General features: G+C 25.1%; 1 protein-coding gene across 3 annotated transcripts in view; it reads right to left on the reverse strand.

Annotated features, from left to right (window-relative positions):
- kuz (zinc-dependent metalloprotease kuz) overlaps positions 1-15,578 on the reverse strand; it is a 532,667-nt gene that overhangs the window by 488,306 nt on the left and 28,783 nt on the right. For all 3 annotated transcript variants that reach the window (XM_075293842.1, XM_075293840.1, XM_075293841.1), the window contains exon 2: positions 11,680-13,339. In XM_075293842.1, the coding sequence (XP_075149957.1) occupies positions 11,680-11,746 (67 nt within the window). In that variant the 5' untranslated portion in view covers positions 11,747-13,339. The remainder of the gene's footprint in view (positions 1-11,679; positions 13,340-15,578) is intronic.

Raw genomic sequence — 15,578 nt, forward strand, 5'->3', positions numbered from 1 at the left:
TTTGACAAAATTTTCTATAGAAATAAAATTTTGACAAAATTTTCTATAGAAATAAAATTTTGACAAAATTTTCTATAGAAATAAAATTTTGACAAAATTTTCTATAGAAATAAAATTTTGACAAAATTTTATATGGAGATAAAGTTTTGACAAAATTTTATATAGAAATAAAATTTTTACAACATTTTCTATGGATATAAAATTTTGACAAAATTTTCTTTAGAAATAAAATTTTGACAACATTTCCTATAGAAATAACATTTTGACAAAATTTTCTATAGAAATAAAATTTTTAACAAATTTTCTATAGAAATAAAATTTTGACAAAACTTTCTATAGAAATAAAATGTTGACATTTTCAATAGAAATAAAATTTTGACAAAATTTTCTATCGAAATAAAGTTTTGTATAGAAATAAAATTTTCTATCGAAATAAAATTTTGTATAGAAATAAAATTTTCTATAGATATAAAATTTTTAAAGATTTTTCTATAGAAATAAAATGTTGACAAAATTTTCTATAGAAATAAAATTTTGACAAAATTTTCTATAGAAATAAAATTTTGACAAAATTTTCCATAGAAATAAAATTTTGACAAAATTTTCTATAGAAGTTAAGCTTTGACAAAATTGCTACAGAAATAAAAGTATGAGAAAATGAGAGTATAAGAATATTTTCTATAGAAATAACAATTTTCTATAGAAATAAAATTTTTAAAAAATTTTCTATAGAAATAAAATTTTTAAAAAATTTTCTATAGAAATAAATTTTTTAAAAAATTTTCTATAAAAATAAAATGTTGACAAAATTTTCTGAAGAAATAAAATTTTGACAAAATTTTCTATAGAAATAAAATTTTGACAAAATTTTCTATAGAAATAAAATTTTGACAAAATTTTCTATAGAAATAAAATTTTGACAACATTTTCAATAGAAATAAAATTTTGACAAAATTTTCTATAGAAATAAAATTTTTAAAAAATTTTCTATAGAAATAAAATGTTGACAAAATTTTCTATAGAAATAAAATTTTCACAAAATTTTCTATAGAAATAAAATTTGCTGTGGAAATAAAATTTTGACGAAATTTTCTATAGAAATACATTTTTTTAAAAAATTTTCTATAAAAATAAAATTTTGACAAAATTTTCTATAGAAATAAAATTTTGACAAAAATTTTCTATAGAAATAAAATTTGCTGTGGAAATAAAATTTTGACGAAATTTTCTATAGAAATACATTTTTTAAAAAATTTTCTATAGAAATAAAATCTTGACAAAATTTTCTATAGAAATAAAATTTTGACAAAATTTTCTATAGAAATAAAATTTTGACAAAATTTTCAATAGAAATAAATTTTTGACAAAATTTTCAATAGAAATAAAATTTTGGCAAAATTTTCTATAGAAATGAAATTTTGAAGAAATTTTCTTTAGAAATAAATTTTTTAAAAAATTTTCTATAGAAATAAAATTTTGACAAAATTTTCTATAGAAATAAAATTTTGACAAAATTTTCTATGGACATAAAATTTTGACAAAATTTTCTATAGAAGTAAAATTTTGACAAAATTTTCAATACAAATAAAATTTTGACAAAGTTTCTATAGAAATAAAATTTTGACAAAATTTTCTATAGAAATAAAATTTTGACAAAATTTTCAATAGAAATAAAATTTTGACAAAATTTTCAATAGAAATAAAATTTTGACAAAATTTTCAATAGAAATAAAATTTTGACAAAATATTCTGTAGAAATAAAATTGTGAAAAAATTTTCAATAGAAATAAAATTTTGACAGAATGTTCTATAGAAATGAAATTTTGACGAAATTTTCTATAGAAAAAAAATTTTTAAAAAATTTTCTATAGAAATAAAATTTTGACAAAATTTTCTATAGAAATAAAATTTTGACAAAATTTTCTATAGAAATAAAATTTTGACAAAATTTTCTATAGACATAAAATTTTGACAAAATTTTCTATAGACAAAATTCTATTGTTTAAAATATTCAAATTTTTATACAAAATTTTTATAAAACTAAAATTTTGTCAAAATTCTTTATGGTTTATGATTTTTTTTGTGTTTCAACCTTATAGTATTCTCTAGCAAATAACAACCGCTGACCTTTGTTCAACGGACAAAGGTAGAACTTGTAGGGAAATGAACAATTATGGTTTATCATAGCCATTACCATGGAAAATTACAAAGCGTTTACCATAATAAATTTCAACACCAGATACTCATTGGTTCATCACAATAGATTTCCGTTTAAAGGCCGGAAAATAGAAGAGGAAAGGTTTTGTTGTTGTCGAAACCCATTTGTGATGAACCCTCATTTGATCATTCAGCGTAACGAGTTAAAACGGCCGACTATACATGGGCACCATATGGTGGTCAATCGATGATGATGATGATGATAATACAGTGAAATGACTATGTTGGGCTATGACCGCCATTTTAAACGGAATTCCAAAAATAGCATCTCAATTTACCTATAAAATTTTGATAATTGAAGATATGAAGTTAACTGAAAAAGTCACATTTAAACAAACTATGTAAGAGAAATACGTGCGAGCGGCTTGCTGGTCTTTATTAAAGTCCAAGGTCAAGGTTCAATGACTGCTAGTCAAAGGATGTGTTTTTTGTGTTCACATCTATAATTCAAAGAATTTAACCCGACTTGTTTAAGTTGGTGGTGTTTCATTTTCATTTCTTCCCCTTTTTTTATGACAGTTTTTTTTATGAAATAGGGGTTGCTGGCTTTACACCATAAAATTTAACGTGAGTGCTATTCTTAAAAGGGATATCAGCTGTATGATTAATGTAAAGGAATTCCAGTTCACGATGGCATTGTAGCATCTTAACTTGATAGTGCAGTTTGAAGGACAAAAAGACAACCAACAAATTGAGCTTTGTTATAAAAGTTGTAAAGGGTGATACGGTCAAAATTTGGTCAAGGGAAAACGCGTGTAAATCGGTGAAATCGTTTATTTAAAAAATCAAATTAAATTTATTTTTCAAGTTCAATTAGTATAAAATTCAGGAAAAATATTCAGTTAGGCTTTCGCTTTTCCAAATCCAAATTGCCGGGCCTCACGCTTAACACCTGCCATCAGATTTTGTACAGCCACCTTGTCCACCTTCTTCGCCGCAGAAAGCCAGTTTGCCTTGAACTGCTGCTCGTCCTTAGCAGTTTTTTGGTCTTCTTTAGGTTCCGCTTGACAATAGCCCAGTATTTCTCAATTGGGCGGAGCTCTGGCGTGTTGGGAGGGTTCTTGTCCTTGGGAACCACCTGCACGTTGTTGGCGGCGTACCACTCCATGGCCTTTTTACCGTAATGGCAAGATGCCAAATCCGGCCAAAACAGTACGGAACAACCGTGTATCTTCAGGAAAGGCAGCAGACGTTTATTCAAACACTCTTTCACGTAAATTTCTTGGTTGACAGTCCCGGAAGCTATGAAAATGCTGCTTTTCAAGCCACAGGTACAGATGGCTTGCCAAACCAGATATTTCTTTGCGAACTTTGACAGTTTTATGTGCTTGAAAATATCTGCTACCTTTCTCCTTCCTTTTGCCGTATAAAGCTGCTTGTAGTCGGCTTTGACGTAGGTTTTGTCGTCCATTACCACGCAGTCAAACTTCGTCAGCATCGCCGTGTACAGCCTCCGGGATCGCGCTTTGGCCGACGTATTTTGTTTATCATCGCGATTTGGAGTCACTACCTTCTTGTAAGTCGAGTTCGGCTCGTTTTTTGGCTCGATGCATGGTTGTAGACGACACACCCAGCTTATTTGCGGCATCTCGGAGAGAGAGGTTAGGGTTTCGCTTGAAACTACCGGCAACTCTCTTTGTCGTCTCAGCGGCTTCCGGTTTTCGATTTCCCCCCGATCCAGACTTTCTGGCTGTCGACAAACGTTCCCCAAACACTTTAATTACATTTGTAACGGTTGATTTGGCAACTTTTAGCGATTTTGCCAGCTTTGCGTGCGAATAGCTCGGATTTTCGCGATGCGCGAGCAAAATTTTGATACGCTGCTCTTCTTTCTTGGACGGGAATTTGACAACTGAAAAGTGAATTCCAAAATCAAAATAGGAGCAACATTCTACACACACACACCTTCAAAATGAGGGGTGTTTAGGTTTTTTAAATGCAACATTGAAAGAAATATGTCAAGTTTATATTGACCAAATTTTGACCGTATCACCCTTTATGAGCTTAAAGTGAGATTAATTTACTTTATTTGGAAGGCAAAGGACTATAAGGATTTTATGAATATATAAAAAAAACTTCAAGAATAAGCAGCTATGCATAATGACATATGTTGACGCATTCAAAATTTTATTTCGATAGAAAATTTTGTCAAAATTTTATTTCTATAGAAATTTTTTACAAAATTGTATTTCTATAGAAAATTTTGCCAAGAGTTTTATTTCTATAAAAAATTTTGTCGAAATTTTATTTCTAACGAAAATTTTCTCAATATGTTATTTCTATAGAAAATTTGGTCAAAATTTTATATCTATAAAAAAATTTTAGAAAATTGTATTTCTATAGAAAATTTAGCCAAAAGTTTTATTTCTATAAAAAATTTTGGCAAAAATTTTATTTTTATATAAAATTTTGCAAAAATTGCATTTCTATAGAAAATTTTGCCAAAAATTTTATTCTTACAGAAAATTTGGTCAAAATTTTATTTCTATAGAAAATTTTCTCAAAATTGTATTTCTATAGAAATTTTTCGACAAAATTTTAGTTCTATACAAAATTTTCTCGAAATTTTTTTCTATAGAAAATTTTCTCAAAATGTTATTTCGATAGAAAATTTTCGTCAAAATTTCATTTCTATAGAAAATTTGTGCAAAATTTTTGTTCTGTAGAAAATTTTGTCAAAATTGTATTTCTATGGAAAATTTTCTCAAAATTTTATTTCTTTAGAAAATTTTGCAAAAATGTTATTTCAATAGAAAATTTCCCCAAAATTTTATTTCTATAGAAAATTTTCTCAAAATGTTGTTTCTATAGAAAATTTTCTCTAATTTTTCTATAGAAAATTTTGTCAAAATTTTATTTCTGTAGAAAATTTGTGCAAAATTTTTGTTCTGTACAAAATTTTGACAATATTTTATTTCTATAGAACATTTTTGTCAAAATTTTATTTCTATAGAAAATTTTGTTAAAATTTTATTTCTTTAGAAAATTTTGACAATATTTTATTTCTATAGAAAATTTTTGTCAAAATTTTATTTTTATAGAAAAGTTTGTAGAAATTTTATTTCTATAGAAAATGTTGTCAAACTTTCATTTCTATAGACAATTTTGTCAACATATTATTTCTATAGAAAATGTTCTCAAAAATTTCATAAAATTTTATTTCTATACAAAATGTTGTCAAAATTTCATTTCTACAGAAAATTTTGTCAAAATTATTTTTTTATTGAAAATTTTGTCAACATTTTATTCCTATAGAAAATTTTGCCAAAATTTTATTTCTATAGAAAAATTTTCCCAGCATTATTTATTTATTTTTTCATTATTTATTACAATTGTAAAAACTATAATAAACATTAAATCACTAGCTACAAAGGCTATCGGATTTTGGCTAACATACTTTTGGGCATTACATTTATTTGCATACTTTTAGGCATCACATTATAAGTCTATGTATAACCTACTTGCATTTATTGAATACAGTAAAACTCTTCGAATATGACCTTTAGGAAAATTTAAGTCAATCTTCCAATTCAAGATAATATCATATTACCGCAATTTGGGTTTTTTATTATTTGACTTCGGTTTTAATTAAGTTCGTATTATATTTTCTTCTTCATTATTAGCAACACACTTATAATTCTCTATTCACTTTTCATGCTTTCGTCCTTTGTCTCTTCAAGGTAAATTCAATTTTGCATATAGCACCGGATGTGGGTGGAGATGTGAAAGAAACTAGTATCAAATAGAAGCCAGCTATCGTTAAGCGGATCACAAAGAATAATCAATAGAAAGCAACTTTTTGCTACTTTTGCTACCATTAAGGTCGTTGTATAGGTCCATCTATATTACCCAGTCACATTAAGGCCATATGACAATAAGGATAGAGGTCAAAATGATGATGATAGTAGACAATACAAAAGACATTTAATCTGATTACTTTCAATTAAGAAATCAATGCTATTATTTAAGCTTCATAAAGGAAAATGGTAAAGAACGATCTGCAAACAAAGGTCATAAAAGACTATTACAGTTAATTTCAATAAAAGAAATGCTACAATGTTAGCATGTCCAAAAGCGAGACCAGTTAACCGGTTTCAATTGAAAATCCGCCAAACGTGGAATAGTGGAAACATATTGGGGTTGCGGGTAATCGTTAATATAAAATTTTAAAATTTTATTTTTATAGAAAATTGTGTCAAAATATTATTTCTATCGACAAATTTATTAAAACTTTATTTTTCTCAAAACTTTTGTCAAAATGTTATTTCTATAGAAAATTTTGTCAAAATTTTATTTCTATAGAGAATTTTGTCAAAATTTTATTTCTATACAAAATTTTGTCAAAATGTTATTTCTATAGAAAATTTTTTCAAGATTTTATTTTTATAGAAAATTTTTGCAAAATTTTATTTCTATAGGAAATTTTCTCAAAATTTTGTTTCTATAGAAAATTTTTGCAAAATTTTATTTCTATAGAAAAATTTTGTCAAAATTTCGATTTCTATAGAAAAATGTGGTCAACATGTTATTTCTATAGAAAATTTTATCAAAAAAAAATTTTTTATAGAAAATTTCGCCATAATTTTATTTCTATAGAAATTTTTGTCAAAATTTTATTTCTATAGACAATTTTGTCAAAATTTTGATTTTTATAGAAAATTTTGTCAACATTTTATTTCTTTAGAACATTTTTTAAAAATTTTATTTTTATAGAAAATTTTGTCAAAATTTTATTTTTGTAGAAAATTGTGTCAAAATTTTATTTCATTATTGTTATTATTGCGCTTTTAAGTTGAAATCAGAAAAAACAATAATGACTGAAGAATAAACAAACAATAACAAAACGAAAGAAGTAAAAGGAAGCACGCTCAAAATAAACTCAGCCAACCTACAATCAAATCGATGAATTGACAAAGGTAAAGACAGATGTTTGTACAAAGATTTATTTCGGCAAAAGCCGAAGTTTTTGCTGCAAATAGAGGATGCTACTGAAATGTGGTAATTCTGAAACGTGCGTTCATCCCACCATCTTGCAGTCTATAGGGCTTTGCCTAAATAAATTTAACAACCATTCTTTTCCTCTGTTGATTAATCTATACTTGTAGTTTAGTCAATGCATAGTTTTAAGCTGAAATAAAAAAAACAACAACAACATTTTGATTTTTATAGAAAATTTTTGCAAAATATTGACTTTCAAGAAAATTTTTCAAAATTTTATTTGTAGACAAAATTTTTGTCAAAATTTTATTTCTACAAAAAATTTTGTTAAAATTTGTTTTCTATAGAAAATTTTGTCAAAACTTAAATTTTTTTTTGTGAAAAAATTACTTTACAAAATTTTACTTCTATACAAAATTTTGTCAAAATTTAATTGCTATAGAAAATTTTGTAAAAATTCTATTTCTATAAAAAAAATGTTGGTCATATTTTTATTTTTATGGAAATTTTATTTCTACAGAAAATTTTGTCAAAATTTTATTTCTATAGAAAATTTTGTAAAAATTATATTTATATAGAAAATTTTGTCAAAATTTTATTTCTATCGAAAATTTTGTCAAAACTTTATTTTTATAGAAAACTTTGTCAGAATCCTATTTCTATAGAAAATTTTGTCAACATTTTATTTCTATGGAAATTTTTAAAAATTTTATTTCTATAGAAAATTTTGTCAAAATTTTATTTCTACAGAAAATTTTGTCAAAATTTTATTTCTATAGAAAATTTTGTCAACATTTAATTTTGATAATTACATTTAATTAAATTTTTATGTTCTATATAGCATTAATCAAATTTTTATTTTAATAGATTTTTTTTTTTTTTCTATAGAAAAATTTTTCAACAATTTTATTTCTATACAAAATTATGTCAACATGTTATTTCTATAGATAATTTTCGTCAAAAAGTTATTTCTATAGATAATTTTCGTCAAAATTTTATTTTTAAAGAAAATTTTCGTTAAAATTTCATTTTTAAAGAAAATTTTCGTTAAAATTTTATTGCTATAGAAAATTTTTTCAAAATTTTATTTCTATAGAAAATTTTATCAAAATTTTATTTCTATAGAAAATTTTCTCAAAAATTTTATTTCTATACAAAATTATGTCAAAATGTTATTTCTATAGATAATTTTCGTCAAAATTTTATTTTTAAAGAAAACTTTGTAAAAATTTTATTTCAATAGAAAATTTTCTCAAAATTTTATTTCAACAGAAAAGTTTGTCACAATTTTATTTCTATAGAAAATTTTGTCAAAATTTAGATTTCTATAGAAAAATGTTATTTTTATCGAAAATATTGTCAAAATTTTATTTCTATCGAAAATTTTGTCAAAATTTTATTTCTATAGAAAATTTTGTCAAAATTTTATTTCTATAGTCTATTGTCAACATGTTATTTTTATAGAAAATTTTGTCAAAATTTTATTTCTATAGTCTATTGTCAACATGTTATTTGTATAGAAAATTTTGTCAAAATTTAATTTCTATCGAAAATTTTGTCAACATTTTATTTCTATAGAAAATTTTGTCAACGTTTTATATCTATAGAACATTTTATCAAATTTTTATTTTTATAGAAAATTTTCTAAAAAAAAAAAATTCTATAGAAAATTTTCTGAAAATTTTTATTTCTATACAAAATTATGTCAAAATGTTATTTCTATAGATAATTTTCGTCAAAATGTTATTTATATAGATAATTTTGGTCAAAATTTTATTAAAAAAAAAAATTCGTTAAAATATTATTTCTATAGAAAATACTGTCAAACTTTTATTTTGTATAGAAACATTTTTGCCAAAAATTTGGTTAAAATTTTATTTCTATAGAAAATTTAATTTTTATAGAAAATTTGGTCAAAATTTTATTTCTATCGCAAATTTTATCAAAATTTTATTTCTATAGAAAATATTGTCAAACTTTTACTTCGATAGAAAAATGTTTGCCAAAAATTTTATTTTTATAGAAAATTTAGTTAAAATTTTATTTCTATAGAAAATTCTATAGAAAAATTAGTTAAAATTTTATTTCTATAGAAAATTTAATTTGGTCAAAGTTTTATTTCTATCGCAAATTTTGTCAAAATTTTATTTCTATACTTTATTCCTATAGAAAATTTTGTCAAAATTTTATTATTATAGAAAATTTTGTCAAAATTTTATTTCTATCGAAAATTTTGTCAAAATTTTATATCTATAGAAAATTTTGTTAAAATTTTATTTCTATAGAAAATTTTGTCAAAATTTTATTTCTATAGAAAATTTTGTCAACATTTTATTTCTATAGATAATTTTCGTCAAAATTTTATTTTTAAAGAAAATTTTCGTTAAAATTTTATGTCTATAGAAAATTTAGTCAAAATTTTATTTCAATAGAAAATTTTGTCTAAATTTTATTTCTATAGAAAACTTTGTAAACATTTTATTTCAATAGAAAATTTTCTCAAAATTTTATTTCTATAGAAAAGCTTGTCAAAATTTTATTTCTATAGAAAAGTTTGTCAAAATTTTATTTTTATAGAAAATTTTGTCAAAATTTTATTTCAATAGAAAATGTTGTAAAAATTTTATTTGCATACAAATTTTTGTCAAAATTTTATTTCTATACAAAATTTTGTCAAAAATCTCTTTCTAGAAAAAAAATTTGGTCAATTTTTTTTATGGAAAATTCTCCCAAATTTTATTTCAATAGAAAATTTTGTCAAAATTTTATTTCTATAGAAAATTTTGTCGAAATTTTATTTTTATAGAAAATGTTCGTCAGCATTTTGTTGATATTGAAAATTTTCGTCAAAATTTTATTTCTATAGAATAATTTCTCAAAATTTTATTTCGATAGAAATTTTTGTCAAAATATTATTTCGATAGAAAAATTTCTCAAAATTTTATTTCTATAGAAAAACTTTTGCCAAAAATTTTATTTCTGTAGAAAATTTTATCAAAATGTTATTTCTATAGAAAATTTTGTCAAACTTATATTTCTATAGAAAACTTTATGCCAAAAATTTCATTTCTGTAGAAAATTTCGTCAAAATTTATTTTCTATAGAAAAATTTTTGCCAAACATTTTATTTCTATAGAACATTTTGTCAAAATTTTCTTTCTATAGAAAATTTGTCAAAATTTTATTTCTAAAGAAAATTTTGTCAAAATTTTATTTCTAAAGAAAATTTTGTCAACATTTTATTTCTATACAAAATTTTGTCAACATTTTATTTCTATAGAAAATTTTGTCAAAATTTTATTTCTATAGAAAATTTTGTCAAAACTTTATTTCTACAGAAAATTGTGTCAAAAATTTTTTTTTATAGAAAATTTTGTCAAAATTTTATTTCTATCGCAAATTTTGTCAAAATTTTTTTTCTAAAGAAAATTTGTGACGTACCTCTTAGTTGAAGAAGAATATTTTGGAAAATCTACCAAACAGTAAAAGATCTACCATTCTTGGTAGAATTCTACCACCTGTGGTAACCATGATAGTGACTCTGTAAGTGTAAAATTATGTATAGCTCCTAATATCAATGAGTGTTAAGATAAATTCGATTTTGCATCAATTAAATTTTTAACAAAATTTTACTACGGCCCTCTGTGCGAAAACAAAGCCGCTTGAGGTATAGAGACTAGGTTCATTTATCTTCACACACATCTATTATCAGGCATTCCTGTTCAGATTGAGATAAAACTCCGATAAATATGAACCCCTTAAAATTTTTTTTTTAAATATGCTTGGGTTTACTAATTCAGTACACAGAAAAAAATATCACCAAAATATTTTCAATTAAAAAGTTAATTGAAGTTGAAAATTTTTTCAATTAATAAATTAATTGATACAATTAACTTTTTAATCATGATAGAAACATTAAGTTAATTAAGTCAATGATTGAAAATTTTAAAATGTTTAATTAAAAAATTAATTGATACAATTAACTTTTTAATCAAATTCGGAAGACTAATTCAGTTAAAAAAAGTGCTGATTTTTTTTACTTTTTTAATTAAAAATGTATTTCAAACAATCATTTGTTAATCCAAATAAAAACTCTAAGCCAATCTAACTAAGTAATTAAAAATAGTTACCTTTTTTAATTAATAAATTAATTGCGTTTTGCAATCAACATCAATTAAATTTTTAATTGAATCAATTAAAAAATTAATTGAATTTTGCTGAAAAAATCAATTAATTTTTTAATCAAGAATTTTTTCTATGCCCAATTAAAACTGTGATTGATACTATCATTTTCGTGATTGAAGACATTTCAATTAAAAAATTAATTGGATCAATTAATTTGGTGATTGAATCAGAGAAAAAATTTTTTGTGTGTAGGTTCGGTTTTTGGGGTATGCTATAAATGGCCCGCCTGATTTTCTACTTTACTCACTTGTTTTGATATTATTATGAATTAATTAATTTTTAAATATTTTTATTATATATATATATTTTTTTTTATATTATTTGATCTTTATTACTTACCATTTACGATGATGACAAAAATGATCGCTATAAAAATCATTTTTAGACCACATTTTGTCGATGACATTCTTTGTGGTGGCAAAATGGTCCAAAAATTGTGACAGCAATAATGTTGACGGTTTTTGTGATAGACGTTTTCAAGCAATAACGATGACGATGACGATACCACCGTTGGTGAGTATATCCTTGCTTTAGGGGGGGTTGGAAAATGTATTTCCCAATTTTTCCCCTTTTTTGTATAATCCAGCACAAAGTAGAATTGCTAAAGTTTTCAAACCAAAAAATCCACCAAAACAAATATTGAAAATCGATAGCTGGATGTTAACTGCGATGGTTTTTTTTTTGCAATGTGGCTGTTGTTATTTTCGTGGCTGGAGGTCTCTCTCTCCCGTGTTTTTGTTGTAGTTTTATTTATTTAATGGCTTTTGTTGAATTTTCCACATAAAAACGAAACAAAACAAAACAAACCTAAGGGAGTAGCGGTGGGTGGATTTGTGGCTAATGGAATGGGTGAAATCTACCAGAAGGAGTTGAGTTTTAAAATTGTGGTTTGTATGGTGGTATCAAGAAATAAATCGAAATTAATGGGGATAGACCGAAAGATATACCCGCTTATGTTTTGTTGTAATCGTTTTTTTTTTTTTTGGGACTCTCTACTTTATTTAACCTTTCCTTGTTGATGATGCTGCTGCTGGAAAATCTATCGAGCCAAGCAACAAGGATAATCAACCCAAACGGAAGAACTTTTTACGTTTGCTTCTGATTTTTTTTTATTGTCGATGGTTGATGATGTTGAGTTGCTGTAATCAACACAGAGCCAGAGAGGAAAAGGGTTTTGAATTGAGGAAAGTTGCTATGTTATAAACTTCAACGATTATCGTAATTGCGATATTTCATACAATGGCATTGGTGCTCGAGTTAAAAATGGCAAAAATATAAACCAGCGGCTAAAGTTGTCGTCGAATCCTGTTTGTATATTTTTCTTATATATATTTTTTTTGTAGCGCAAAGAGTTCCTCAATTATTGTACAAAAATTCCAAGGAGTATATTATGGCAGTTAAGGTTATTTTGTTGTTGTTGTTGCTGTTGCGTTTCTATTGTACTTGCCTTGAAGGACTCTTCAAATAATCCCTTATTTTAGCTCCATACAAGCGCAAGAGTTTTTTTTTTTGTGTGAACTTGGCAAATATTTATTACACGTTTTGTATTTTTTTTTACAGGGAGGGTATTGGATTTATGGCCAATTTGATTATGATTATCGAAATATTTTGCTTTTACCACAGAATCATAATGTAAAAGTTCAATAGAAAAAATTTTAACTTTCGTTGTTAATTTTTTTCTGATGAGACTTCAATTTCCCCACTACTCAGGCAAAGGATAAGATTGGATTTTTTTGTTAGCTTGTCCTCAACTATAATTTTATTTGATTTTATTCCGTATTTTTTTTTTTTTTTTGTGAAATTATATAACCATTATTAATAAAATCCCAGTATCCCTCTCTCCACTAGGGATTTAAAGGAGCTCTTATATATGGGTATTTTTTTATTTTTTACTCCTTAATGTTTCGTCGTTTGCTATTGGCATATTGATTGAGTGATGTTGCATTTTTTCCCTTTTAATATTTCCATGATTTTGTTGGTTTTTTTGCTGTGTTGATATCTGTAAAAATAAAGAAATATAATATTTAGCAAAACATATTGGCTATTTATTTTATAATATGATTTATAAAAAAAATAGAAATATATTACAAATAAAAAAATTTGTTTTATACATCCAGAAAAAAGGCAACGACATTTTTTATAGCCGATTTCATTTTTTTCAGTTCATGAAACTTAAGAGATTTTAGTTAAATTTTCTCAAATGTGAGAAAATTCTTTTTTTATTTTATTATAATTTTTTTTATTTAATGACTTGAACTAATAATGAGAAAAATGTTAGCAAGTTGGAAAATAGTTCACAATATTAGCAAGTTGTAAAATAGTTCACAAAATGGATGAAGTTTACTTAATTTGAGTTCACAAGTTTCTAACATGAAAATTTAAAAAAAAAATCTAAATAAGGGTGTGAAAATAAATTCGCGAGTTAAATTCGTGATTTGTGTCTCGGCTAAGCAAAATTCATATTTTTGGAACGGAAATTTACTTGTGGAACGCATTCCAAAAAAATTGTTTTTCTTAAAAACAGGCAACTTTGTGGTGGAAAACTGCCAAATACCGTCAGCATTAGTGGTTTTATATCATTGAAAAGTTGATCCATAACAGATAACTGCTAATGACTCTAAAGTCGTAGAAAAGCGTCAATAAATCCTGAACTAATGAACATAAGATAGTAAAAATAAAAACATCTAAGGGGTATCAAAATAAAATTCTTAAATAACGTCAAAAATCTCTTGCACAGTATTTGAGATGTAGTGTCATCAGCAACATATAGCTCTGATATTGGATCGCCCATATCTGGGAAAATATTCTAGAGGAATTGACCAGACAAAATGACAGTGTTAGATATTGGCCTGGACTATAAATAACAATTAAAAAATTAAAAATTTCATTTAGGGTATTTGAGCGTCACCGATAGCGGTGATCGCCTATATCTCAGAAACCGTTCTAGTGGAATTGACCAGACGAAATGCCAGTAATAGATATTGATTACGACAAAAAAAAATTCAAAATTCAAAAGTCTCATGTACAGTTTTTGAGGTATATTATCGTCAGATATCGGCTATCTTTAGACCCGATACTGGATGGCCTATATCTACGAAACCATTTGAGAGGAATTGACCAGTAGTAGACAGTTTTTGAGCTATATTATCCTCAGATATCGGCTATATATAGCCCCGATATTGGATCGCCTATATCTACGAAACCATTTAAGAGGAATTGACCAGACAAAATGCCAGTAATAGATATTGGTTACGACCAAAAAATCAAAATTAAAACTTGAAAAGTTTTTGAGATATATTATCGCCAGATATCGGCTATATGTAGCCCCGATATTGGATCTCCTATGTCTAAGAAACCATTTGAGAGGAATTGACCAGACCAAATGCAAATAATAGATATTGGTTACTGCAAAAAAATCAAAATTAAAAATAAAAAGTCTCATGTACAGTTTTTGAGCTATATTATCGCCAGATATCGGCTACATATAGCCCTGATGTTGGATCGCCTATATGTAAGAAACCATTTGAGAGGAATTGACCAGACCAAATGCAAGTAATATATATTGGTTACTACAAAAAAAATCAAAATTAAAAATAAAAAGTCTCATGTACAGTTTTTGAGCTATATTATCGTCTATATATAGCCCCGATATTGGATCGCCTATAACTACGAAAACATTTGAGAGGAATTGACCAGACCACAAAATGCCAGTAATAGATATTGATTACGACAAAAAAAAAAAAAAAAAAAAAAAAAACAAAATTCAAAAGTCTCATGTACAGTTTTTGAGCTATATTATCGTCAGATATCGGCTATATATAGCCCCGATATTGGATCGCCTATATCTACGAAACCATTTGAGAGGAATTGGCCAGACAAAATGCCAGTAATAGATATTGGTTACGACAAAAAAATCAAAATTAAAACTTCAAAAATTTTTGAGCTATATTACCACAAGATATCGGCTATATATAGCCCCGATATTGTATCGCCTATATCTACGAAACCATTTCGGAGGAATTGACCAGACAAAATGCCAGTAATAGATATTGGTTACGACAAAAAAATCAAAATTAAAACTTCAAAAGTCTCATGTGCAGTTTTTGAGCTATATTATCGTCAGATATCGGCTATATATAGCCCCGATATTGGATCGCCTATATCTACGAAACCATTTGAGAGGAATTGACCAGAAAAAATGCCAGTAATAGATATTGGTTACGACAAAAAAATCAAAA

The sequence above is a fragment of the Haematobia irritans genome, chromosome 2, assembly GCF_050003625.1.
Source record: "Haematobia irritans isolate KBUSLIRL chromosome 2, ASM5000362v1, whole genome shotgun sequence".
Taxonomy (NCBI): Eukaryota; Metazoa; Arthropoda; class Insecta; order Diptera; family Muscidae; genus Haematobia; species Haematobia irritans.